At 44.9% G+C, this 27,652-nt stretch overlaps 1 protein-coding gene across 2 annotated transcripts in view; it reads right to left on the bottom strand.

Annotated features, from left to right (window-relative positions):
- Positions 1-14,127: 14,127 nt before the first annotated feature.
- CHCHD2 (coiled-coil-helix-coiled-coil-helix domain containing 2) overlaps positions 14,128-27,652 on the bottom strand; it is a 29,573-nt gene continuing 16,048 nt past the window's right edge. For both annotated transcript variants that reach the window (XM_069757398.1, XM_069757396.1), the window contains exon 4: positions 14,128-14,366. In XM_069757398.1, the coding sequence (XP_069613499.1) occupies positions 14,359-14,366 (8 nt within the window). In that variant the 3' untranslated portion in view covers positions 14,128-14,358. The remainder of the gene's footprint in view (positions 14,367-27,652) is intronic.

Raw genomic sequence — 27,652 nt, 5'->3', positions numbered from 1 at the left:
GTAGTATTCAACCCCCTGCAGATTTAGCAGGTTTAATAAGATGCAAATAAGTTAGAGCCTTCAAACTTCAAACAAGAGCAGGATTTATTAACAGATGCATAAATCTTACAAACCAAAAAGTTTTGTTGCTCAGTTAAATTTTTATAAATTTTAAACATAAAAGTGTGGGTCAATTATTATTCAACCCCTAGGTTTAATATTTTGTGGAATAACCTTTTTTTGCAATTACAGCTAATAATCGTCTTTTATAAGACCTGATCAGGCCGGCACAGGTCTCTGGAGTTATCTTGGCCCACTCCTCCATGCAGATCTTCTCCAAGTTATCTAGGTTCTTTGGGTGTCTCATGTGGACTTTAATCTTGAGCTCCTTCCACAAGTTTTCAATTGGGTTAAGGTCAGGAGACTGACTAGGCCACTGCAACACCTTGATTTTTTGCCTCTTGAACCAGGCCTTGGTTTTCTTGGCTGTGTGCTTTGGGTCGTTGTCTTGTTGAAAGATGAAATGACGACCCATCTTAAGATCCTTGATGGAGGAGCGGAGGTTCTTGGCCAAAATCTCCAGGTAGGCCGTGCTATCCATCTTCCCATGGATGCGGACCAGATGGCCAGGCCCCTTGGCTGAGAAACAGCCCCACAGCATGATGCTGCCACCACCATGCTTGACTGTAGGGATGGTATTCTTGGGGTCGTATGCAGTGCCATCCAGTCTCCAAACGTCACGTGTGTGGTTGGCACCAAAGATCTCGATCTTGGTCTCATCAGACCAGAGAACCTTGAACCAGTAAGTCTCAGAGTCCTCCAAGTGATCATGAGCAAACTGTAGACGAGCCTTGACATGACGCTTTGAAAGTAAAGGTACGGGCTCATCTGGAACGGAGACCATTGCGGTGGAGTACGTTACTTATGGTATTGACTGAAACCAATGTCCCCACTGCCATGAGATCTTCCCGGAGCTCCTTCCTTGTTGTCCTTGGGTTAGCCTTGACTCTTCGGACAAGCCTGGCCTCGGCACGGGAGGAAACTTTCAAAGGCTGTCCAGGCCGTGGAAGGCTAACAGTAGTTCCATAAGCCTTCCACTTCCGGATGATACTCCCAACAGTGGAGACAGGTAGGCCCAACTCCTTGGAAAGGGTTTTGTACCCCTTGCCAGCCTTGTGACCCTCCACGATCTTGTCTCTGATGGCCTTGGAATGCTCCTTTGTGTTTCCCATGTTGACCATGTATGAGTGCTGTTCACAAGTTTGGGGAGGGTCTTAAATAGTCAGAAAAGGCTGGAAAAAGAGATAATTAATCCAAACATGTGAAGCTCATTGTTCTTTGTGCCTGAACTACTTCTTAACACTTTAGGGGAACCAAACAGAATTCTGGTGGGTTGAGGGGTTGAATAATAAATGACCCTCTGAAAAGACTTTTCACAATTTAAAAAAAAATAAACAAAGAAATAACATTCTTTTTTTGCTGCAGTGCATTTCACACTTCCAGGCTGATCTACAGTCCAAATGTCACAATGCCAAGTTAATTCCAAATGTGTAAACCTGCTAAATCTGCAGGGGGTTGAATACTACTTGTAGGCACTGTATATAGACAGTATATATGTTTTTATGTTTTTTTTTTTACACATGGATCCCTTGTACAGTGGGGCAAAAAAGTATTTAGTCAGTCAGCAATAGTGCAAGTTCCACCACTTAAAAAGATGAGAGGCGTCTGTAATTTACATCATAGGTAGACCTCAACTATGGGAGACAAACTGAGAAAAAAAAATCCAGAAAATCACATTGTCTGTTTTTTTATCATTTTATTTGCATATTATGGTGGAAAATAAGTATTTGGTCAGAAACAAACAATCAAGATTTCTGGCTCTCACAGACCTGTAACTTCTTCTTTAAGAGTCTCCTCTTTCCTCCACTCATTACCTGTAGTAATGGCACCTGTTTAAACTTGTTATCAGTATAAAAAGACACCTGTGAACACTCCCAAACAGTCTGACTCCAAACTCCACTATGGTGAAGACCAAAGAGCTGTCAAAAGACACCAGAAACAAAATTGTAGCCCTGCACCAGGCTGGGAAGACTGAATCTGCAATAGCCAACCAGCTTGGAGTGAAGAAATCAACAGTGGGAGCAATAATTAGAAAATGGAAGACATACAAGACCACTGATAATCTCCCTCGATCTGGGGCTCCTCGCAAAATCCCACCCCGTGGGGTCAGAATCATCACAAGAACGGTGAGCAAAAATCCCAGAACCACGCGGGGGGACCTAGTGAATGAACTGCAGAGAGCTGGGACCAATGTAACAAGGCCTACCATAAGTAACACACTACGCCACCATGGACTCAGATCCTGCAGTGCCAGACGTGTCCCACTGCTTAAGCCAGTACATGTCCGGGCCCGTCTGAAGTTTGCTAGAGAGCATTTGGATGATCCAGAGGAGTTTTGGGAGAATGTCCTATGGTCTGATGAAACCAAACTGGAACTGTTTGGTAGAAACACAACTTGTCGTGTTTGGAGGAAAAAGAATACTGAGTTGCATCCATCAAACACCATACCTACTGTAAAGCATGGTGGTGGAAACATCATGCTTTGGGGCTGTTTCTCTGCAAAGGGGCCAGGACGACTGATCCGGGTACATGAAAGAATGAATGGGGCCATGTATTGTGAGATTTTGAGTGCAAACCTCCTTCCATCAGCAAGGGCATTGAAGATGAAACGTGGCTGGGTCTTTCAACATGACAATGATCCAAAGCACACCGCCAGGGCAACGAAGGAGTGGCTTCGTAAGAAGCATTTCAAGGTCCTGGAGTGGCCTAGCCAGTCTCCAGATCTCAACCCTATAGAAAACCTTTGGAGGGAGTTGAAAGTCCGTGTTGCAAAGCGAAAAGCCAAAAACATCACTGCTCTAGAGGAGATCTGCATGGAGCAATGGGCCAACATACCAACAACAGTGTGTGGCAACCTTGTGAAGACTTACAGAAAACGTTTGACCTCTGTCATTGCCAACAAAGGATATATTACAAAGTATTGAGATGAAATTTTGTTTCTGACCAAATACTTATTTTCCACCATAATATGCAAATAAAATGATAAAAAAACAGACAATGTGATTTTCTGGATTTTTTTTTCTCAGTTTGTCTCCCATAGTTGAGGTCTAACTATGATGTAAATTACAGACGCCTCTCATCTTTTTAAGTGGTGGAACTTGCACTATTGCTGACTGACTAAATACTTTTTTGCCCCACTGTATATCCGTATGTCGGTTTTGCAAGCCTGCGAGAAAAACACGCAGTACGGATGCCATACGGATTACATACGGAGGATGCCATGGGCAAAATACGCTGACACACCCTGCCTACGGAGGAGCTACGGACCACTATTTTGGGGACTTTTCTGCGTATTACGGCCCTAATATACGGACCGTATTGTTTTACGCCGAGTGTGATGCCGGCCTTAGCCTTCTGATTGAGCACTCCTTGCCTTAGGTGTTGCAGCAGGGTTCTACTCCTCCACAGAGATATAGACTTCAGTCCAAGAGAGGATTCATATTAAGATGCTAGAGAGATGTAGACTGTCTAAGGCTTGTTTCACACTAGAGTTTGGCAGGGCTGCGGACTTCCTCCGTGAAGCCCCACCCACTGTCACACCTCTTCATTGAGCTTCGCCTACGGCTATCTTTAACATTGGGTACGCAGGCCATGCGGATGTATGCGGATGCCTCCACATGCGTTGTTTTGAAGCTGCGCCGACCGCAACAAAATTCTAACATGTTGCGTTTTATGCAGGTCAGCGCAGCGTCAAGATGACGCATGTGGAGGTATCCGCATACATCCGCATGGCCTGCGTACCCAATGTTAAAGATAGGGTACGCAGGACGCATACCGACGTAGGCGGAGCTGAATGAAGAGGAGCGGCAGTGCGCAGGGCTTAACGGAGGAACTACGCAGCCCTCCGCAAATGTGAAACCAGCCTAAGAGAGGATTGGCATTAAGTCCTGGCAACGAGAATCGCCTTAACAAGGCTGCCAGGTACACGTGAATTGGCCAATTTATGCGCTAAGCATTCTCAAGTTTTCATATTTCGAGTGTAGTAATGCAATTCAATTTTCATATTTTATGTTTGCATGCTATAGCGCTACAGAGTGCTACCTTATCTGTTTGATTGTATATGAGTTGGCGACTCTAGGTAAGCACCTGTTCAGACCTGATTTATGTTTCAATGTGATGGTCAGTTTTTTGATATTTATAAACTTCTGTGAAGCACAGTGCTTCAAAGTGCTCACCACACATCTAGATAAATTCCTTGGGGGGTCTAGTTTCCAAAATAATGTCACTTGTGGGGGGTTTCCACTGTTTAGGCACATCAGGGGCTCTCCAAATGCGACATGGCGTCCGATCTTAATTCCAGCCAATTTTGCATTGAAAAGGTCAAGCGGCGCTCCTTCCCTTCCGAGCTCTCCCATGCGCCTAAACAGTGGTTTACCTCCATATATGGGGTATCAGCGTACTCAGGACAAACTGCACAACAACTTATGGGGTTCAATTTCTCCTGTTACCCTTGGTAAAATGAAAAAAATTTGGATCTGAAGTAATTTTTTTTGTGAAAAAAAGTTAAATGTTCTTTTATTTTTAAACATCACAAGCCCCACGCGTATTGATGCTGTTAGAGCATCTCATCAGGGGAATACACAGGATGCGTTACATCCTTTGTGATAACTAATAGGTCAGTTGGTAGCAAATATGTGGTGGTAATATTAACATTCCTGCTGATTGATTATGGACCAATGTTTGTACATTTAATCGATGCCCTGTGTATATCAACATAAACTTATCGCCCTGCAGAGACTTTCTTATGGCTCCTTTAGCCGTTTTTTGGTGTTTTAAATGATTTCAACCGTGTGTTTTGCTTTGCCTTTTTTGTATTATTGTATTTAATAAAATTTATTATTGAAGGTCGATCCCATTAGTTTGCATATCTTTTTTTCTTTGTCTTTTTGTAGTGCTTGTCTATATGCAAATGGTTGATCCCTTATTTTGAATATTTATGTGGTGCCCGCTACTCCCTTTTTCTACTGTGATATTTTACATACTGAATATAAGTATTGAAAAAAAAAAAATCACCTGCGCTGCAGCATAATCAAATGTATAATATGCATTTAATTATTTTTTTGCTGTCAAATTTATTCAGAAATTTTTTTTTTCTCAAAATGGCGCCGGCCGCAACTGCACAGTAGCATTTATCAGATCACCGATAGATGGTACTGGGCAGGCGCGGCTGGCGCCATTTTGAGAGAATTTTTTTTCTGAATAAATCTATATCAGCAAATAATTAAATGCATGTTATACGTGCGATCATTTTGCAGTGCCAGCGCCGCCTCCAGCGCCTGGTGAATGTGTTTTACTTTTTATTATTCAATACATATTACATTCAGTATGTACAATAGGGGGCAAGTCCCCGAGGGATCAGTGACCTGTCAGCAGGCTGCATTATGAATACCTAAATTATCCTATCAAAAAAACTGGAGAACTCTATAAAATAGACAAATCTTTATTGGACACAATAGCAATTAAAACATACATTATAAGGTAGTACATGATTAGACAACACATGGTGCATTCAGGTGCGAAGTGGTATTAATAGTATAAAACATTTTTTAGATAATTTTTCTCAAAAAAGGCTGAACTCAGTGTGTAAATATAGAACAGTACATTATTCACCCACATGGATATATTGTTAAAATACTAATATAGAGAAAGAGGAAAATGTGCATTCGTAGGTCTCTAATTTCATAATTTATTCAAAATCATAGAAAAAAATGCATAAGATGGTCACATTTTTATTATACTGCCATCTACTGAAAAAAAAGGAATACGATCTTATTAATAATTCAGAACACACATCTTACTTCACAATCTTCCCTCTAGTTCCTTATATGCGTTTTGCAGAGACTTCGTACTTTTTGCCCAGCTATAGGATATTTATTATGAATACCTAATCTGAGCACCACATGAAGTCACCCCCCTTCACCCCCTTCCCCCCCACAGTCCCGTTCCAGAGCACAAGCATATAATTAATTGAAAATACAGATTAACCCCTTAGTGACAGAGCCAATTTGGTACTTAATGACCGAGCCAATTTTTGCAATTCTGACCACTGTGACTTTATGAGGTTATAACTCTGGAACGCTTCAACGGATCCCGCTGATTCTGAGATTGTTTTTTCGTGACATATTGTACTTCATGTTAGTGGTAACATTTCTTCGATATTACTTGCGATTATTTATGAAAAAAACGGAAATATGGCGAAAATTTTTAAAATTTTGCAATTTTCAAACTTTGTATTTTTATGCCCTTAAATCAGAGAGATATGTCACAAAAAATAGTTAATAAATAACATTTCCCACATGTCTACTTTACATCAGCACAATTTTGGAAACAAATTTTTTTTTGTTAGGGAGTTATAAGGGTTAAAAGTTGACCAGCAATTTCTCATTTTTACAACACCATTTTTTTTTAGGGACCACATCACATTTGAAGTCATTTTGAGGGGTCTATATGATAGAAAATAATGAAGTGTGACACCATTCTAAAAACTACACCCCTCAAGGTTCTCAAAACCACATTCAAGAAGTTTATTAACCCTTTACGTGCTTCACAGGAACTGAAACAATGTGGAAGGAAAAAAATGAACATTTAACTTTTTTTTGCAAACCTCTTAATTCAGAACCATTTTTTTAAATTTTCACAAGTGTAAAAACAGAAATGTAACCATAAATTTTGTTACGCAATTTCTCCTGAATACGCCAATACCCCATATGTGGGGGTAAACCACTTTTTGGGCGCACCGCAGAACTTAGAAGTGAAGGAGCGCCGTTTGACTTTTTCAATGCAGAATTGGCTGGAATTGAGATCGGACACCATGTCACGTTTAGAGAGCCCCTGATGTGCCTAAACAGTGGAAACTCCCCACAAGTGACACCATTTTGGAAACTAGACCCCTTAACGAAATTATCTAGATGTGTGGTGAGCACTTTGAACCCCCAAGTGCTTCACAGAAGTTTATAACGTAGAGCCGTGAAAATAAAAAATTGCTTTTGTTTACACAAAAATGATCTTTTCACCCACAAATTCTTATTTTCACAAGTGTAACAGGAGAAATTAGACCACAAAAGTTGTTGTGCGATTTCTCCTGAATACGTCGATACCCCATATGTGAGGGTAAACCACTGTTTGGGCGCACTGCAGAGCTTGGAAGTGAAGGAGTGCCGTTTTACTTTTTCAATGTAGAATTGGCTGGAATTGAGATTGGACGCCATGTCGCGTTTGGAGAGCGCCTGATGTGCCTAAACAGTGGAAACCCCCCACAAGTGACACCATTTTGGAAACTAGACCCCTTAAGGAACTTATCTAGATGTGTGGCGAGCACTTTGAACCCCCATGTGCTTCACAGAAGTTTATAACGTAGAGCCGTGAAAAAAAAAAATTGCATTTTTTCTACAAAAATGATCTTTTTGCCCACAAATTTTTATTTTCACAAGGGTAACAGGAGAAATTAGACCACTAAAGTTGTTGTGCAATTTCTCCTGAGTACGTTGATACCCAATATGTGGGGGTAAACCACTGTTTGGGCGCACCGCAGAGCTTGGAAGAGAAAGAGAGCCGTTTTACTTTTTCAATGTAGAATTGGCTGGAATTGAGATCGGACGCCATGTCGCGTTTGGAGAGCCCCTGATGTGCCTAAACTGTAGTAACCCCCCACAAGTGACCCCATTTTGGAAACTAGACCCCCCAAGGAACTTATCTAGATGTGTGATGAGAACTTTGAATGCCCAAGTGCTTCACAGAAGTTTAGAATGCAGAGTCGTGAAAATAAAAAATATTTTTTTTTCCACAAAAAAGATATTGTAGCCCCCAAGTTTTTATTTTCACAAGGGTAACAGGAGAAATTGGACTGCAATAGTTGTTGTCCAATTTATCCCGAGTACGCTGATGTGCCATATGTGGGGGTAAACCACTGTTTGGGCGCACGGCAGAGCTCGGAAGGGAAGGAGCGCCTTTTTGGAATGCAGACTTTGATAGAATGGTCTGTGGGCATTATGTTGCGATTGCAGAGCCCCTGATATACCTAAACTGTAGTAACCCCGCACAAGTGACCCCATTTTGGAAACTAGACCCCCCAAGGAACTTATCTAGATGTGTGGTGAGAACTTTGAATGCCCAAGTGCTTCACAGAAGTTTAGAATGCAGAGTCGTGAAAATAAAAAATATTTTTTTTTTTCACAAAAAAGATATTGTAGCCCCCAAGTTTTTATTTTCACAAGGGTAACAAGAGAAATTGGACCCCAGAAGTTGTTGTCCAATTTTACCGAGTACGCTGATTCCCCATATGTGGGGGTAACCCACTGTTTGGGCGCACGGCAGAGCTCAGAAGGGAGGGAGCACCATTTGACTTTTTGAGCGCAAAATTGGCTGTCGTGTTTGGAGACCCCCTGATGTACCTAAACAGTGGAAACCCCCCAATTCTAGCTCCAACCCTAACCCCAACACACCCCTAACCCTAATCCCAACCTGATCCATAATCCTAATCACTAACCCTAACCATAATCACAACCCTTACCCCAAAACAACCCTAATGTCAACCCTAACCATAACCCTAATCAAAACCCTAAATCCAACACACCCCTAATCCTAATCTCAACCCTAACCCTAATCCCAATACACCCCTAATCACAACCCTAACCTTAACCCTAATCCCAAACCTAACCCTAATCCCAAGCGTAACCCTAATGCCAACCCTAACCCTAATACCAACCCTAATCCAAACCCTAACCCTAATCCCAGCTCTAACCCTAACTTTAGCCCCAACCCTAGCCCTAACTTTAGCCCCAACCCTAACCCTAGCCCTAAGGCTACTTTCACACTTGCGTCGTTTGGCATTCCGTCGCAATCCGTCGTTTTGGAAAGAAACGGATCCTGCAAATGTGCCCGCAGGATGCGTTTTTTGCCCATAGACTTGTATTGCCGACGGATCGTGACGGATGGCCACACGTCACGTCCGTCGTGCACTGGATCAGTTGTGTTTTGGCGGAGCGTCGGCACAAAAAAACGTTCAATGAAACGGTTTTTTGTACGTCGCATCCGCCATTTCTGACCGCACATGCGTGGCCGTAACTCCGCCCCCTCCTCCCCAGGGCATAGATTGGGCAGCGGATGCGTTGAAAAACTACAGCTGCTGCCCACGTTGTGCACAATTTTCACAACGTGCGTCGGTATGTCGGGCCGACGCATTGCGACGGCCCCGTACCGACGTAAGTGTGAAAGAAGCCTAACCCTAAATTTAGCCCCAACCCAAACCCTATATTTAGCCCCAACCCTAGCCCTAACCCTACCCCTAACCTAACCCTACCCCTACTCCTAACCCTACCCCTAATTTTAGCCCCAACTGCTGTTCTCCTGCCGGCCGGCAGATGGAGACAGATGGCGGGCGCACTGGGCATGCGTCCGCCATGTTCTTCTGCCGGCGGCCAGGAGGAGCAGCAAGAGGATCCAGGGACACAGGTGAGTATTGTAGGGTCCCCGAATCCCCCTATTTCTCTGTCCTCTGATGTGCGATCACATCAGAGGACAGAGAATTACACTTTACTTTTTATTTTTTTTTTTGCGGTCGCCGGTAAACAGTTAATTACCGGCGATCGCAAAACGGGTTGGTAAAACCGACCCCGATCATGCTCTTTGGGGTCTCGGCTACCCCCGGCAGCCGAGACCCCAAAGACTCTCCCGGTGCCGGCCGGCGGACGCACTGCGCATGCGCCCGCCATTTTGAAGATGGCGGCGCCCACCGGGAGACACGAGGAGCATCGGGGGAGATAGGTGAGTATTGGGGGGCCACCTGGGACCCCTTTTCTCTGTCCTCCGATGTGCGATCACATCGGAGGACAGAGAAATTAAAAAGAGATCGCTTTTTCTTTTTTTTTTTCTGCGATCGCCGGTAAACGGTTAATTACCGGCGATCGCAAATGCGGGGTGGGTTAAACCCCCCCCGAATCATGTTCTCTGGGGTCTCGGCTACCCCCGGCAGCCGAGACCCCGGAGAAAATCGGCCTGTGGGGGGCGCTATTGACTTTTTCCACAGCGCCGTTAATTAACGGCGCTGTGGTTTAAGTACCCTTAGCGGCCGCCGTTAAAAGGCGTATCGGCGGTCGCTAAGGGGTTAAACAACCACCACATGACGGATTTCATCTCCAGGTATCATTGTAATCAGTATAAGACCGGTGTCACACTTGCAATTGCAATGTGAGAAATTTGCACGAGTCTCTCGCCTCAATACCTGGCACTGCCGCCAGCACTCGGGATCGGAACGTTCAGCTGCATAGAAATACAATGCTCAAAAAAATAAAGGGAACACTTAAACAGAATATAACAAATTAAATCAAACTTCTGTGAAATCAAACTGTCCACCTAGGAAGCAACACTGTTTGACAATCAATTTCACATGCTGTTGTGCAAATGGAATAGACAACAGAATGAAATTATTGGCAATTATCAAGACACACTCAAAGGAGTGGTTCGGCAGGTGGGGACCACAGACCACATCTCAATACCAATGCTTTCTGGCTGATGTTTTGGTCACTTTTGAATGTTGGTTGTGCTTTCACACTTGTGGTAGCATGAGACGGACTCTACAACCTACAGAAGTGACTCAGGTAGTGCAGCTCATCCAGGATGGCACATCAATGTGAGCTGTGGCAAGATTTGCTGTGTCTGTCAGCATAGTGTCCAGGGACTGGAGGCACTACCAGGAGACAGGCCAGTACACCAGGAGACGTGGAGGGGGCTGTAGGAGGGCAGCAACCCAGCAGCAGGACCGCTACCTCAGCCTTTGTGCAAGGAGGAACAGGAGCACTGCTAGAGCCCTGCAAAATGACCTCCAGCAGGCCACAAATGTTGATGTGTCTGCACAAATGGTTAGAAACCAACTCCATGATGATGGTCTGAGTGCCCGACATGCACAGATGCGGGTTGTGCTCACAGCCCGACACCGTGCAGGATGCTTGGCATTTGCCACAGAACACCAGGATTGGCAAATTTGCCACTGGCGCCCTGTGCTCTTCACAGATGAAAGCAGGTTCACACTGAGCACATGTGACAGACGTGACAGAGTCTGAAGACGCCATGGAGAGCCATCTGCTGCCTGCAACATCCTCCAGCATGACCGGTTTGGCAGTGGGTCAGTAATGTTGTGAGGTGGCATTCCTTTGGAGGGCCGCACAGCCCTCCATGTGCTCGCCAGAGGTAGCCTGACTGCCATTAAGTACCGTGATGAGATCCTCAGACCCCTTGTGAGACCATATGCTGATGTGGTTGGCCCTGGGTTCCTCCTAATGCAGAACAATGCCAGACCTCATGTGGCTAGAGTGTGTCAGCAGTTCCTGCAAGATGAAGGCATTGAAGCTATGGACTGGCCCGCCCGTTCTCCAGACCGGAATCCGATTGAACACATCTAGGACATCATGTCTCGCTCCATCCACCAACGTCACGTTGCACCACAGACTGTCCAGGAGTTGGCAAATGCTTTAGTCCATGTCTGGGAGGAGATCCCTCAGGAGACCATCCGCCGCCTCATCAGGAGCATGCCCTGGGGTGTAGGGAGGTCATACAGGAACGTGGAGGCCACACACCACATCCTTTTCTTGTCTTGAGGCATATCCACTGAAGTTGGATCAGCCTGTAATTTGATTTTCCACTTTGATTTTGAGTATCATTCCAAATCCAGACCTCCATGGGATATTCATTTTGATTTACATTGATCATTTTTAGGTTTTATTGTTCTCAACACATTCCACTTATGCAATGAAGAATGATTTGCAACTGGAATATTTCATTCAGTGATAGCTAGGATCTTGTATTTTAGTGTTCCCTTTATTTTTTTGAGCAGTGTACATGCAGCCACACACTCCGGTCCAGAGTGCCAGCGGCAGTGCCGGGTATTGATGGGCGAGTTTCTCGCATTGCACTAGCAAGTGTGACACCGGCTTTACAGCTTCCATTTCTGTACTCCGTTTTCTCTATCCTCCTTGCAGCTGTACATGCTTTATCCCCTCTCGTAATGTGTAGAATCCCCTTCATGCGTTAATCTCCATGACTTTATTTAGACATGCTTCTATTAGTCATACATGAAAATCAGGCCTATTCTTCCCTTATGCCCGATGTGCTGCATGCATTTTTGGTCTGTTTTTACAGTCAGTGTTAGGCCATGTTGACACAGTGCGTTTTTTACTGCGGAACCGCCGCGATTTTGCCGCTGCGGCTCCGCAGCTGTTTTCCATGCAGGGTACAGTACACTGTACCCTATGGAAAACAGGAACCACTGTGCACAAGCTGCGGGAATTAACTAAAAAAGCCGCGCTGAATAGCTGCGGTAAAAAAGAAGTACCATGTCACTTCTTTTTGCGGAACTGCAGCGGTTCTGCACCCATAGACCTCCATTGTGAGGTCAAACCCGCAGTAAAACCCGCAGATGAAAAAAATATCTGCGGGTTTTCTGCGGTTTGTGGTGCAGAACCGCTGCAGTGTGGCTGCCCCCCCCGTGCCCCAATCCCACCCCCCCATGCTCCGATGCCACCCCCCGTGCCCTCATCTCCCCCCCTTATACTTACCCGGCCTCCCGGTGTCCGTCCGTCCGTCTTCTCCCTGGGCGCCGCCATCTTCCAAAATGGCGGGCGCATGCGCAGTGCGCCCGCCGAATCTGCCGGCCGGCAGATTCGTTCCAAAGTGCATTTTGATCACTGAGATATAACCTCTCAGTGATCAAAAAAAAAAAAAAAAAAAGTAAATGACAACCCCCCCACGTCACCCCCATAGGTAGGGACAATAAAAAAAATAAAGAATTTTTTTTTTCCCACTAAGGTTAGAATAGGGGTAGGGGTTAGGGTATTTTCAGCCATTTTAACCCTAAAAAACTTCCTAGAAAACACAGACTCTGCATAGAAAACTGCATTAAAAAACGCACTAAAAAACGCATCAAAAAACGCACCAAAAAAAGGACCTGCGTTTTCTGCCAAGAGCTGCGGTTTTTAGTGCAGAAAAAACAGCAGGGAAATCAGGAACGTGTGAACATGGCCTTATAGGTTTGTTTGTTTTTTCTTTTAAAAGCTACCTTCTCACTGTATAGACGTAACCACAGTTTTCCATTAATACAGTGCCAGCCCAAATGCAGGAATATTACACCACCAGTATCTATATTTTCCTCTGATTTAGAACTTGTACCTCTCCAGCCTTCTTCAATCCAGCGCTCTTCCACCATAAGAACAGATGGCGGCATGACTGTGTGAAGCTGCCACCTGCTGGCCAATTTAATAATGTCTCCTTTAAAACAGTTTGGCTTAAAGAGAGTGTCCAGTTAGTAAAATATGCAAATGGTCTCTTCATAGAAGATTTGAACTGTAGTGCCACCTATTGGAAGTAGCGATCCTACAACTCATTATGGACCCTTTAACGAGCCTTGCAATGTGACTTAGGATAAAGGCCAAACCAGAATCCCAATTTGCAGACAATGTTTCAGGGGTATTGCCCCTTGTCAGTGCAAAGTAGGAGAACGGATTTGGCTAGGTGAGGGGCTGGGATCTAAGAGGTAAGGTTTCGAGGCCAACACCCCAGAACACGTGTCTGCACATGGACAACTTGGTGTGGCTTTTTATTCTAAGTTATGTGGCAAGACTAACAGGGTCAATATTGAGTTTTAGGATTTCTACCTCCAAAAAGGTGGCACTAGAGTCCAGTCCTTTTCTCTTCTGAAGATATTTGTGCATGGTGCACCATGCTTGTGTGTGATCGGCGCCCTATACAAGTCTTGTCCCTGTGTGTTCAGAATACTGGGCAACCCATCACGAATGGTCGGTGTACGAGTGGCTATTTTATCAGCATTTTGCACGTATTTGGGGCTTGCTGCATCCTGTAGTGCATTACTGTTGTGACCAGGTATTGGGAAGCGTGGCTGCCTTTTCTAATCAATGTCTTTAGATATGGCGTATTTTTCAGTAAATTACACTGTATCTTTAGCCACCAACACCACCATGTTCCATGATTGTTTGTACGGCTTCTCAGTTATTTCCCCCCCAAATGATTTAAGGCACAAGATCCAGGACTGGAAAGGGTTTATTTAAATAGAAACAAAAAAATCACAAGCTCAGAACGATACACCCTTCCAGAGGTCTTTCCCGCTGCATCTCATGTCAATAAGACGTTCATACATAATACTTTCTAAATCATTACTCCGCTAAGTGTGTTGTGTCTTGGTCATCTCTGTAGTTCTTCAGGCCCAACAAATTCTATTCAAGAATAACATTCTTCTGACAAAGCAAATGTGCATTAGAAACCTGCAACAAACAAAACAAAGTGTAAAGATGGAGACACGTATTTTTTATTTTTTTTTTTAAACATAAGGTTAAAGTGCAGTTAACTCATTAAAGGGCCACCGTCACCCCCTCCAGCCGTTATAAACTAAAAGAGCCACCTTGTGCAGCAGTAATGCTGCATTCTAACAAGGTGGCTCTTTTAGTTTTTGGTTAATGTATTCCCAAAATAAAGCGTTTTGAAACTTATCCAAAATACCTGTCTTTATCCATGGAGGCGGGTCCTCACTCCCCTGCTTGACCCACCACTCTGCCGTCACTCAAATCTTCAGGGGCTCTGTACACCGCCCCCTCCGCTCTGTTTTCGCTTGAAATCCAGCGCCTGCGCTGTGGTGTTCTTTCTTGTGCAGGCGCAGTAAGCTCTGGCCATCTGACGTCCCAGCCAGGCTTGCAGACTGCGCCTGTGCGGGCAGTGCGGCCACCCACCTTGGTAATCCCTGCCCCGCAGTGTGTTATGCATTATGCACAGTGCGGGGCTGGGATTCATAGGCAGGGCAGCCGCAGTCTGCAAGCCTGGCTGGGACGTCAGATGGCCAGAGCTTACTGCACCTGCACAAGAAAGAACGCCACAGCGCAGGCGCCGGATTTCAAGCAAAAACAGAGCGGAGGGGGCGGTGCACAGAGCCCCTGAAGATTTGAGTGACGGCAGAGTGGCGGGTCAAGCAGGGGGGTGAGGACCCACCTCCATGGATAAAGACAGGTATTTTGGATAAGTTTCAAAACGCTTTATTTTGGGAATACATTAACCAAAAACTAAAAAGCCACCTTGTTAGAATGCAGCATTACTGGCTCTTTTAGTTTATAACGGCTGGAGGGGGGTGACAGTGGCCCTTTAAATGGAATCGGCCCCCAGGTATTGCCAGCTAATGTAAAAGCTGCATGATGTAGGGGCAGAGACCCTGATTCCAGAGATGTATTGCTTAATGAGCTGCTTGCTGTAGTTTTTGATAAAATCACTATTTTATCAGCAGGATATTAGCATTAGAAGACTTGTAATACAGCTGCCATGAAGTTCCTAATATTTAAGAACTCTGTATAACCTCACCAACAAGGATAGCACCTTTTTGCCGAAGTGTACACAAAGCTTTTAGTGATGTGGTCCAGGGGTATACAGAGCTCAGCATTCAGAGTACAGGTAAATCTGCAGCACAGAAAGCAAGGATTATCAGATCTGCAGCATGCAGATACCTGAAATAACAGTCTCTGCCCTGCCATCATGCTGCTCTCAGATGGTGTAGCGAAAATCTGGTGACAGATGGGTTACATAGCTGGCATCTGCCTGCAACAACAGCGACAGGAGCTTGCTCTAACTGCTGTAGTTTAAGCATTTAAATGCCGCTGTCAATCTCTGAAAGAGGAATTCAAATTACATTACTTCCGAAGTGCGCGGACACAAGTTCCTATCAGTCTCACTGCACCTTCATCCATTACTCTGCAGTAGGTAGCGCAGACTGATTGGCAATGATATCATGGGGGCGTGTTCTTTCCCCTGTGTTGCTGCTTGCTTATGATTGGCCAGCATTACACAGAGGAAGAAATACATCATGCCACTAGTGAAATCTTATATATATATTTTTTTTTTTTTACTTATAAAAAGTAACAGTGCCAATTACTTTAATATCTGATATCTCTATATCTATTACTGGATGTGAAATCCAAAACAAAAGCAAGGTTTTCTTTAAACAATCGCAAAAGTTACAAGTCCCCTGAAAAATACTAAAAAAAACCCCAGTAAAAATATAAAGTGGTTAAAAAAATTAAAAAAAAGTTGAAATCGCTCCACACTACCCATCCCCCTACCCTCCCCCAAAAATTACAGAAACACAATTAAAATGTCATCCCAAAATGGTACCAATAAAAATGTCAGCTGAAGGCTCAATTAAACAAGATCATACACAACTAGAAATATAAACTATAACAGTACAGGTCAGAGAAAATGTTGTAAAAACAAAACCTAACAAATCAATGGCAGAATTGTGGGGGATTTTTTCCCACCATTTCATTTGGATTTTTTTCCCTTTTCCAGTATATTGAACTAGCTATTGAACCCGTTCTACGCCCGGGTGGCAAGCATTTATATTGGTATATGGTCTCCATCCTGCGCCCCCATCCTGTCATGAGCTGCTCCATCCTGCGTCCCCATCCTGTCATGTGCTGCACCCATCCTGCGCCCCCATTCTGTCATGTGCTGCTCCCATCCTGCGCCCCCATTCTGACATGTGCTGCACCCATCCTGCGCCTCCATTCTGTCATTTGCTGCTCCCATCCTGCGCCCCCGTTCTGTCATGTGCTGCTCCCATCCTGCGCCAGTGTTCTGTAATTTGCTGCTCCCATCTATATGCCCCATACGCTGCTCCATAAAGGTTTATGGCCCCCATAAGATGCTCCATAGTATATGCCTCGTACACTGCTCCATAAAGGTTTATGGCCCCCATAAGATGCTCCATATTATATGCCCCGTACACTGCTCCATAAAGGTTTATGGCCCCCATAAGATGCTCCATAAAGGTTTATGGCCCCCATAAGATGCTCCATAAAGGTTTATGGCCCCCATAAGATGCTCCATAGTATATGCCCCGTACACTGCTCCATTATGGTTGATGGCCCCATAAGATGCTCCATAGTATATGCCCCGTATGCTGCTGTGATATATATATAAAAAAAAAAATACCATACTCACCCATCGTCGCTGGGCACCGAGAGCTGGGGGGCCTGAGCAGGCGGGGACACCGGCGCGCTGTGGGGGTCAGGTGCCGGAGTCGCCGCTAGCTCAGGCCCCCGACACTTGCTATATTCACCTGGCCCTGATCCACCGCTGCGTGTCGCTTCTTCCGGGTCCTCTGGCTGTGACTGTTCAGTCAGAGGGCAGCGCGCATTAAGCGCGTCATCGCGCCCTCTGAACTGTGAACGTCACAGGCAGAGGACCCGGAGGACAGAGCGGCGGGCAGCGCTGGAACGGGACAGGTGAATATAGCTCATACTCACTCTCCTGGCGCATCCCTGCTTCTCCGTTGGAGATCGCGGTGTGCGTTCAGTGCTTATGCATACCGCGATCTCCTGGGAGCATCACTGTGGGATCCAGACTGCGCCGGCGCTTGCGCAGTCTATAAAGGCTTCGGACAGAGTGACGCTCCCAGCCTTATATTATAGATGGTAAACGGTGACATTCCAAACTCCAACTCATCCCACAACAAACAAGCTCACATACACCTAGATGCCAAAAGAAAAATACAATTATGGCACTTGAAACAAAATGAGGAAAAAGCACAAAAATAAAAATGTCCATGTCTATATGGGGTTATTATAGGATTAAAAAAAATATCTGTTGTCATCCCTGTCTGAGTTGTGTTTGATACCGTATCTCAGTTCCAATGAAATACACCAAGGTTACTTACTGGTAGCCGGTTTTCCCGGAGCCCATGACAGCACACCTGAGAGAGGGATCCGCCCAGTCGGGACAGGAAACCTACTGAAATAAAAGGGCGGTACCTCTCCCTCGTTTCAGTTGGTTTTCAGAGCATGAGAGGCCCCTTTGGTTAGTACACATGGCAATCTACCACCACATTATAATAACAAATAACACCCAGCTAAAAAAGTGCGCACCAAAAGGGTGAAAAAAGAAGGGAGGGAATATACAGGTGCTGTCATGGGCTCCGGAAAAAACGGCTACCAGTAAGTAACCTTGGTGTTTTCCCGTCCCCCATGACAGCACCCCTGAGAGATTTTTGGAGAAAGACACCTTAGGGAGGGAACACCGCTTGTAGCACCCTTCTACCAAAGGTAAGGTCAGTTGAAGAGGATAGATCTAGACGGTAGTGTCTAAAGAAGGTAGACGGTGAGGACCAGGTAGCGGCCTTACAAATTTGATCAATCGATACCTCTGCTTTTTCTGCCCAGGAAGTAGCCACAGCTCTGGTGGAGTGAGCCTTGATGCCTTCAGGGATCGGGGCACCACGAGAAGCATAGGATAAGGAAATGGCCTCCCTAATCCACCTAGCAATAGTACCCTTGGATACCCCATATCCCTTCCTACTACCCTGGAAAACTACAAATAAGAATTGATCTTTCCTCCACTGACTAGTCAAAGATATGTACTGAAAAATAGCTCTTCTTACATCCAGTGTATGAAATTTCTCTTCCCCTGGGTTCTTGGGATTATCACAAAAAGAGGGTAACAATTTCCTGGCTTCTATGGAACTTAAGTACCACCATCGGCAGATATGCCGGATCTGGTCTGAGTACTACTCTGTCATCAAATATCTGTGTGTAAGGAGGGGAGATAGACAGGGCTTGCAAGTCACTCACCCTACGGGCTGATGTTAACGCTACCAGAAGTACTGTTTTAAGAGTGAGTATTTTTATCGATGATTCCTGCAAAGGTTCAAATGGATCACTAGTCAGAGCCTCTAACACCAGATTCAAATCCCAAGGAGGAACCCTCTGAATTATTACCGGTCTAGACCTACTACAGGATTTTATAAAGCGGGACACCCATCTATTGGAGGCCAGATTACAATTATACAAGGCTCCTAATGCCGACACTTGTACTTTGAGCGTATTAGTTGCCAACCCTAGTTGTAAACTCGCCTGTAAAAACTCTAGAATAGTACCTACAGGAGCCTTGTCCCCCAAAGGTTGCCCTGAAAAATCCAGAAACTTTTTCCATGTTCTACCATATATCCTCTATGTTACTGGCTTTCTACTTTTCAAAAAGGTGGAGACTAACCCTGGCGAAAACCCCCGCCTACTCAATAATGCCCTCTCAAATCCAGGCTGCAAGATGGAAGCCCTTCACTTGAGAGTGGCATATTGGACCCCGAGTAAGCAGGTCCGGAATTTCTGGCAGAATCCATGGATCGGTTACTGACATTTGTCTCAGGAGGGAGAACCAAGGTCTTTTTGGCCAAAATGGAGCAATCAAAATTACTCTCGCCTGCTCCATTCTGATCTTCCTTACCACTGTCAGAATCATCGCTATCGGTGGAAACACATACGCGAGACTGAACTTCCATTGTATTTGAAGAGCATCCACCGCGAAGGGTTTCTCTCTCGGGTCTAATGAACAGAAACGCTCTACTTTCCTGTTGTTTAGGGTGGCAAATAAATCTATTACAGGTAAGCCCCAAGCCTGCACTCTCTGTTGAAACATATGGGGATTCAAAGACCACTCTCCTTGTCTCAGTGTCTTGCGACTTAGGTAATCTGCTTTCGTATTCTCGACTCCCTTTATGTGGAGAGCCGAGAGGGATAGTAGGTGGCGCTCTGCTAGCTGTAGGAGGACAGACGCTGAATTCATCAGGGAAGGGGATCTCGTCCCCCCTTGGTGGTTGATATACGCCACCACTGCGTGATTGTCTGACATGACCCTGGTATGGTTACCCTGAAGGATGGGAAGGAAATGTTTCACAGCTCTCTCTACAGCCCATAACTCTCTTAAATTTGACGCCTGTTGTGATTCTAGTTGGGACCAGGATCCCTGAACCGAGAGAGTCCCTAAATGAGCCCCCCATCCTATACTGCTTGCGTCTATGGTGATGATCTGCTCTATCGGAGTTATCCACTGGACTCCCGACGCCAAATGATCTCTTACAACCCACCATTTTAGGGAATCCGTTACATCTAATGAAAGGCATAGCATCCCTTCTAAATGCCCTTTTAACCACTTTTGTGCTGACAGGACCTCCCACTGTAACTGTCTTAGATGGAACTGTGCCCATCTTACTGCGGGTATACAGGACGTTAAAGAACCCAACAGGGACATTGCCTTTCTCAACGTCATTATAGGGTGCTGAATTGCTGACTCCACAAGATTTTGAATTTTGACAAGCTTGTTTTCTGGTAGGAGACAAAGCTGACGCCTGGAGTCCAGAACTAAACCCAGAAAGGACTGAACTAGCTCTGGCGTTAACCTCGACTTGGTGAGATTTATTTTCCACCCCAACCGCTCTAGCGTTGACATGACTTAGTAACATATATATGAATAGTATGGAGGGCACCATAGAAATATAAAAATATAGACAATGGGATCGATCCCACAGCGTACAAAAACAGTAAACCAATACGCAAAGAGAAAATAATACGCTGATAGGGAGATCACCAAACAATTACAAAATATGGCTTTTATTAGAAAAGTGCACACAGAAAAACAGTACAATAAAACCACTTAAAAAACACATACATGAAAACAATGCCCTGTAGATAGTAAGAAATCCCCCTCCTCCCCCCATCCAAACTGAACACTCCCGCTGATCTGGCAAAAGTTACAACCCAGGAAGGTATACATGCAGGTGCTGAGTGCATAAACACTAAACTAAAGCTCCTAACCCCAATATGCAGTAATCTAACATGAAGCGGTCAAACACATACCACCTGAGAGTCCGACGGACTAGTGAAATGTAAATAACCCTATCTAACACTGATAGTGTAATGTCTGCTACCTGCACACATAAATAATGAACAGTGAGCAATAAACAATGAACAGAGTAACTCTTTCTGCCCCTGACGAAGCTACCTGTGTGTAGCGATACGCGTTGGGCTTCGGCCCCCCTCCTCTCTCCTGACTGACACCCTGGCTTCAGCTCCGTCACACCTCCTGGCTGCCTGCGGCTCTGCAGCACCTGTGTAACGTATATACCCTCTGTATCTCTTATTTTGTCTCCCACTTGCTCTGATTTAGACATTGGTCGTGCTCACTGTTCATTATTTATGTGTGCAGGTAGCAGACATTACACTATCAGTGTTAGATAGGGTTATTTACATTTCACTAGTCCGTCGGACTCTCAGGTGGTATGTGTTTGACCGCTTCAGGTTAGATTACTGCATATTGGGGTTAGGAGCTTTAGTTTAGTGTTTATGCACTCAGCACCTGCATGTATACCTTCCTGGGTTGTAACTTTTGCCAGATCAGCGGGAGTGTTCAGTTTGGATGGGGGGAGGAGGGGGATTTCTTACTATCTACAGGGCATTGTTTTCATGTATGTGTTTTTTAAGTGGTTTTATTGTACTGTTTTTCTGTGTGCACTTTTCTAATAAAAGCCATATTTTGTAATTGTTTGGTGATCTCCCTATCAGCGTATTCTTCTCTCTTTGCGTATTGACTTCGTAACATAGTAACATAGTTAGTAAGGCCGAAAAAAGACATTTGTCCATCCAGTTCAGCCTATACTCCATCATAATAAATCCCCAGATCTACGTCCTTCTACAGAACCTAATAATTGTATGATACAATATTGTTCTGCTCCAGGAAGACATCCAATCCTCTCTTGAACCCCTCGACTGAGTTCGCCATCACCACCTCCTCAGGCAAGCAATTCCAGATTCTCACTGCCCTAACAGTAAAGAATCCTCTTCTATGTTGGTGGAAAAACCTTCTCTCCTCCAGACGCAAAGAATGCCCCCTTGTGCCCGTCACCTTCCTTGGTATAAACAGATCCTCAGCGAGATATTTGTATTGCCCCCTTATATACTTATACATGGTTATTAGATCGCCCCTCAGTCGTCTTTTTTCTAGACTAAATAATCCTAATTTCGCTAATCTATCTGGATATTGTAGTTCTCCCATCCCCTTTATTAATTTTGTTGCCCTCCTTTGTACTCTCTCTAGTTCCATTATAGCCTTCCTGAGCACCAGTGCCCAAAACTGGACACAGTACTCCATGTGCGGTCTAACTAGGGATTTGTACAGAGGCAGTATAATGCTCTCATCATGTGTATCCAGACCTCTTTTAATGCACCCCATGATCCTGTTTGCCTTGGCAGCTGCTGCCTGGCACTGGCTGCTCCAGGTAAGTTTATCATTAACTAGGATCCCCAAGTCCTTCTCCCTGTCAGATTTACCCAATGGTTTCCCGTTCAGTGTGTAATGGTGATATTGATTCCTTCTTCCCATGTGTATAACCTTACAGTTATCATTGTTAAACCTCATCTGCCACCTTTCAGCCCAAGTTTCCAACTTATCCAGATCCATCTGTAGCAGAATACTATCTTCTCTTGTATTAACTACTTTACATAGTTTTGTATCATCTGCAAATATCGATATTTTACTGTGTAAACCTTCTACCAGATCATTAATGAATATGTTGAAGAGAACAGGTCCCAATACCGACCCCTGCGGTACCCCACTGGTCACAGCAACCCAGTTAGAGACTATACCATTTATAACCACCCTCTGCTTTCTATCACTAAGCCAGTTACTAACCCATTTACACACATTTTCCCCCAGACCAAGCATTCTCCATTTTGTGTACCAACCTCTTGTGCGGCACGGTATCAAACGCTTTGGAAAAATCGAGATATACCACGTCCAATGACTCACCGTGGTCCAGCCTATGGCTTACCTCTTCATAAAAACTTATTAGATTGGTTTGACAGGAGCGATTTCTCGTAAACCCATGCTGATATGGAGTTAAACAGTTATTCTCATTGAGATAATCCAGAATAACATCCTTCAGAAACCCTTCAAATATTTTACCAACAATAGAGGTTAGATTTACTGGCCTATAATTTCCAGGTTCACTTTTAGAGCCCTTTTTGAATATTGGCACCACATTTGCTATGCGCCAGTCCTGCGGAACAGACCCCGTCGCTATAGAGTCCCTAAAAATAAGAAATAATGGTTTATCTATTACATTACTTAGTTCTCTTAGTACTCGTGGGTGTATGCCATCCGGACCCGGAGATTTATCTATTTTAATCTTATTTAGCCGGTTTCGCACCTCTTCTTGGGTTAGATTGGTGACCCTTAATATAGGGTTTTCATTGTTTCTTGGGCTTTCACCTAGCATTTCATTTTCCACCGTGAATACCGTGGAGAAGAAGGTGTTTAATATGTTAGCTTTTTCCTCGTCATCTACAACCATTCTTTCCTCACTATTTTTTAAGGGGCCTACATTTTCAGTTTTTATTCTTTTACTATTGATATAGTTGAAGTTGGGATTAGTTTTACTCTCCTTAGCAATGTGCTTCTCTGTTTCCTTTTTGGCAGCTTTAATTAGTTTAGATAAAGTATTCTTCTCCCTATTTTTAGAGCTTCAATGGTGCCATCCTGCTTTAGTAGTGCAAATGCTTTCTTTTTACTGTTAATTGCCTGTCTTACTTCTTTGTTTAGCCACATTGGGTTTTTCCTATTTCTAGTCCTTTTATTCCCACAAGGTATAAACCGCTTACACTGCCTATTTAGGATGTTCTTAAACATTTCCCATTTATTATCTGTATTCTTATTTCTGAGGATATTGTCCCAGTCTACCAGATTAAGGGCATCTCTAAGCTGGTCAAACTTTGCCTTCCTAAAGTTCAGTGTTTTTGTGACTCCCTGACAAGTCCCCCTAGTGAAAGACCGGTGAAACTGTACAATATTGTGGTCGCTATTTCCTAGATGCCCGACCACCTGCAGATTTGTTATTCTGTCAGGTCTATTAGATAGTATTAGGTCTAAAAGTGCTGCTCCTCTGGTTGGATTCTGCACCAATTGTGAAAGATAATTTTTCTTGGTTATTAGCAGAAACCTGTTGCCTTTATGGGTTTCACAGGTTTCTGTATCCCAGTTAATATCCGGGTAGTTAAAGTCCCCCATAACCAGGACCTCATTATGGGTTGCAGCTTCATCTATCTGCTTTAGAAGTAGACTTTCCATTTCTGTTATATTTGGGGGTTTGTAACAGACCCCAATGAGAATTTTGTTACCATTTTTCCCTCCATGAATTTCGACCCATATGGACTCGACATCCTCATTCCCTTCGCTAATATCCTCCCTTAAAGTGGACTTTAGACAAGACTTTACATAGAGACAAACCCCTCCTCCTCTCCGATTTTTACGATCCTTTCTAAACAGACTGTAACCCTGTAAGTTAACTGCCCAGTCATAGGTTTCATCTAACCATGTCTCGGTTATTCCCACTATGTCAAAGTTACCTGTAGATATTTCTGCTTCTAGTTCTTCCATCTTGTTTGTCAGGCTTCTGGCGTTTGCGAGCATGCAGTTTAGAGGATTTTGTTTTGTTCCAATCTCCTTGCTGTGGATTGTTTTAGAAATGTTCTTACCTCCCTTCTGAGTATGTTTTCCTGGGTCTTCTTTGTTCGAGTAATGTTTTTCTTCCCGTCCCCTCTTCTTCTAGTTTAACGCCCTACTTCATTTATTTGTCCCCGGCAATGTGCTGCTGAGTTCCCTATTATAAGGAAGTCGTCCAGATACGGAACTATAACCACGTTCTGAGAGCGGAGGAAGGACATGACCTCTGACATCAGCTTGGTGAATATTCTTGGCGCTATAGACAGGCCGAATGGGAGGGCAGCGTATTGATAGTGCCTGAGACAACATTGGACATAAACTGCTACCCTTAGGAATTTTTGATAGTCCCGATGTATTGGGACGTGGTAGTAGGCGTCCTTTAAGTCTATGGCTGCCATGAAGCAACCTGGGAACAAGAGTTTTATTGCTGAATTCACAGACTCCATTTTGAAGGAGCAGTTTACTACTGACTGGTTTAGATTTTTTAAATTGACAATGGTTCTCAGTGACCCGTCCGGTTTTCGTATTAAAAAAAAGAGGGGAGTAAAAACCTTTTCCCAGCTCTTCCCCCGGGACCTCCCTGTTCCAATACCTCTGCTTCCAAGGCTAGCTGCTCCTCCGGGGTTTTTCTTTGGGGCGTTAAAACAAAAGTTTGTCGCGGTGGAAAAACAAAATCTATTTTTAGGCCGTCTTTGATGACTTTCAGAGTCCAATGACTAGGGGAGATGTCTACCCAGGCTGGGAAATAAAGATGAAAGCCTTCCCCCCACCTCCGGCCTGGCGGAGGGCTTTTTTGCCGATGTAGAGGGACCTTTAAACATATATCCAGATCCCTTCCTGTCTCTGGAATCCCAATTCCTTCTGTTCCCCGGGGGGCGGCCCCTACTAAATTTGCCCCTCCGAAAATAAGGCCTTCTGAAGTCCACAGGAAAGCGAGGAAATCCCTTTTCCCTATCTCCTGCTTTCTCCAAAATATCTTCTAATTTTTGACCAAAGAGGAAATGGCCATCACATGGTATAGAACAAAGTCTATTTTTTGAAGGTAAATCGCCCGGGCACCCCTTCAACCAGAGAGCACGTCTAACCGCGTTGGATAAACTTGCCGCTCTAGCCGCCAGCCTTACGGATTCTGCCGAAGAATCTGCTATAAAGGCAGCTGCTCCTTTAGCCAAAGTTACATTTGTTAAAATTTCATCCCTTGGGGCTTTAGATTTCAGTTGCTCTTCTATCTGCTGCAGCCAGACGATAAGGGAGCGAGAGACACAGGTCCCTGCGATTGCTGGTTTTAACCCCCTGCGGTCCGCTTCCCAGGTGTGCCTTAGGAATGCATCCGCTTTTTTATCCAAGGGATCCCTTAACACACCAGAGTCTTCTAAGGGAAGGGATAACTTTTTAGACGATCTAGCTACCGCACCATCTATTTTCGGAACTTTATCCCATGTTTCCGAATCTTTCTCCTCAAAGGGGTAACGTCTTTTAGAAGCCGAGGGTAGATTACCCGATTTCTCCGGCTTCCTCCATTCCTTTTCTATAAGGGCCTTTACCCTGAGATTAACTGGAAAGGTGCGCTATCTCTTCTCCTCTAGACCCCCAAACATTATGTCCTCCAGGGACTTGGCCGCTTTCTCATCTTTTAGGCCCATTGAAGCTCTAACGGTTTTTACTAGTTTGTCCGTGTTCTCGGTTAGAAAGCACGGACAGCCTCCAACATCACTATCGGAAGAGGAGCCAGAGGATTTAGAGGAAGAGGAGCAGGGAGATAATGGTTCCTCCTGACATTCCTCGTCAGAAAGAGAAACCTCGGAAACCGAAATTGGTTCTGGGTTTTTACTACCTTTTTTCTTAAGGGATGCTTTTACAGAGCCTTGTACTTCTGCTCTAATTATTGCTCTAAGACTATAGGCAAAGTCAGGGGTCTCTTCCTGGATAGTCTTTTGGATACAATCTACACAAAGACTTTTCTGCCACAGGACTGCCAACGGAACTCTACAGAGGGCACATTCCTTATTCCTTGACTTGGAGCTAGCCTTCCTCGGCGCCTGCCAAGTAAACAGAAAATGTAGCCCATTACCACCAGGGTGACATTCATGTAGATCACTCACCATCCGCTGACCATAAAGGGTACCGGATTCCGAGGCGGACTAGGAGCACGGGGAACGTTCCTCCTGGAGGCTGAAGAGTCTTAAGATGTCCTACTAGGATGATTGCCACTCCTTCCACTCGAGCGGCTATTCTTCTTAGCACGTTGGTGAGCCGGTGCATCACCTGATAAGGGCTCTTGCTGCTGCTATAACTGCTGCTGCTGCTCCATATGATCCTCCATCTCTGGAATCTTGTATGAAGATGAGCGACGTTCTGTGCAGCCATCCCCCTAATAAGGGGTCTTCCACAGTGCTCCCCGCCTCTTCCGGTAACCATTTTGCTCCTCTCCCCCTCCTGTACACCGCCGGGAAGTGTATAACATTACCGGCGTTTCTTTCCATGGGCGCCGCCATCTTGGATCCGGTGCGCCTCTCTGACGTCACGCAGGCACGCCCATTCCCAGCGTGCCTTGCACTGAACGCCAGCCGCGCGCCCGGAAGATGCAGAATGGCCCCCAGAGTCCGGACTGCGCTGGACCGACACCTGCACAAGAGCCCGGAGGATCTGCGGACGGCGCTACCAGCATCCCGAAGGCCGGTATACAGGCGTCCTGCCTGCGCTTCCAGTACTGGGACGGGAGTGGGTAAGTGGATCTTCAATCAACAATCAAAAAATAAAATACCGCCGTGATTCCAGCACAAGGGTTCCCATCAGGACAGGAAACCCAACTGAAGCGAGGGAGAGGTACCGCCCTTTTATTTCAGTAGGTTTCCTGTCCCGACTGGGCGGATCCCTCTCAGGTGTGCTGTCATGGGAGACGGGAAAAAATGCAATACCATACACATTCTGTAGACAAGCATGGCACAGAATCTGTCAGTAGGCTCAACCCTCCTAAGCCGTCTATATGGGCATGTAGGTGATAGGAAGCGGAATAAAGGGGTACCTTGATATCTGCAATCTGATTCCAGAGAAAGCCATGTATTTCTTATATGTAACTGACCTCTTACAGGCTCTCGGGAGGATGCTGCCTGGAAGATAACTCTGCCTCTAGAGCTTACTTCACATTTAGGGGAGTTACTAGTGCGAGACAAGTCACTAACACAGAACAGCAGAAAGGAAATTTGTATCCTTACAAACACATTTTTTTAAGCTCTCTGAGCTC

The sequence above is a fragment of the Ranitomeya imitator genome, chromosome 3 (genome assembly GCF_032444005.1).
Source record: "Ranitomeya imitator isolate aRanImi1 chromosome 3, aRanImi1.pri, whole genome shotgun sequence".
NCBI lineage: Eukaryota > Metazoa > Chordata > Amphibia > Anura > Dendrobatidae > Ranitomeya > Ranitomeya imitator.
This window is presented reverse-complemented; position numbering and strand designations above follow the sequence as displayed.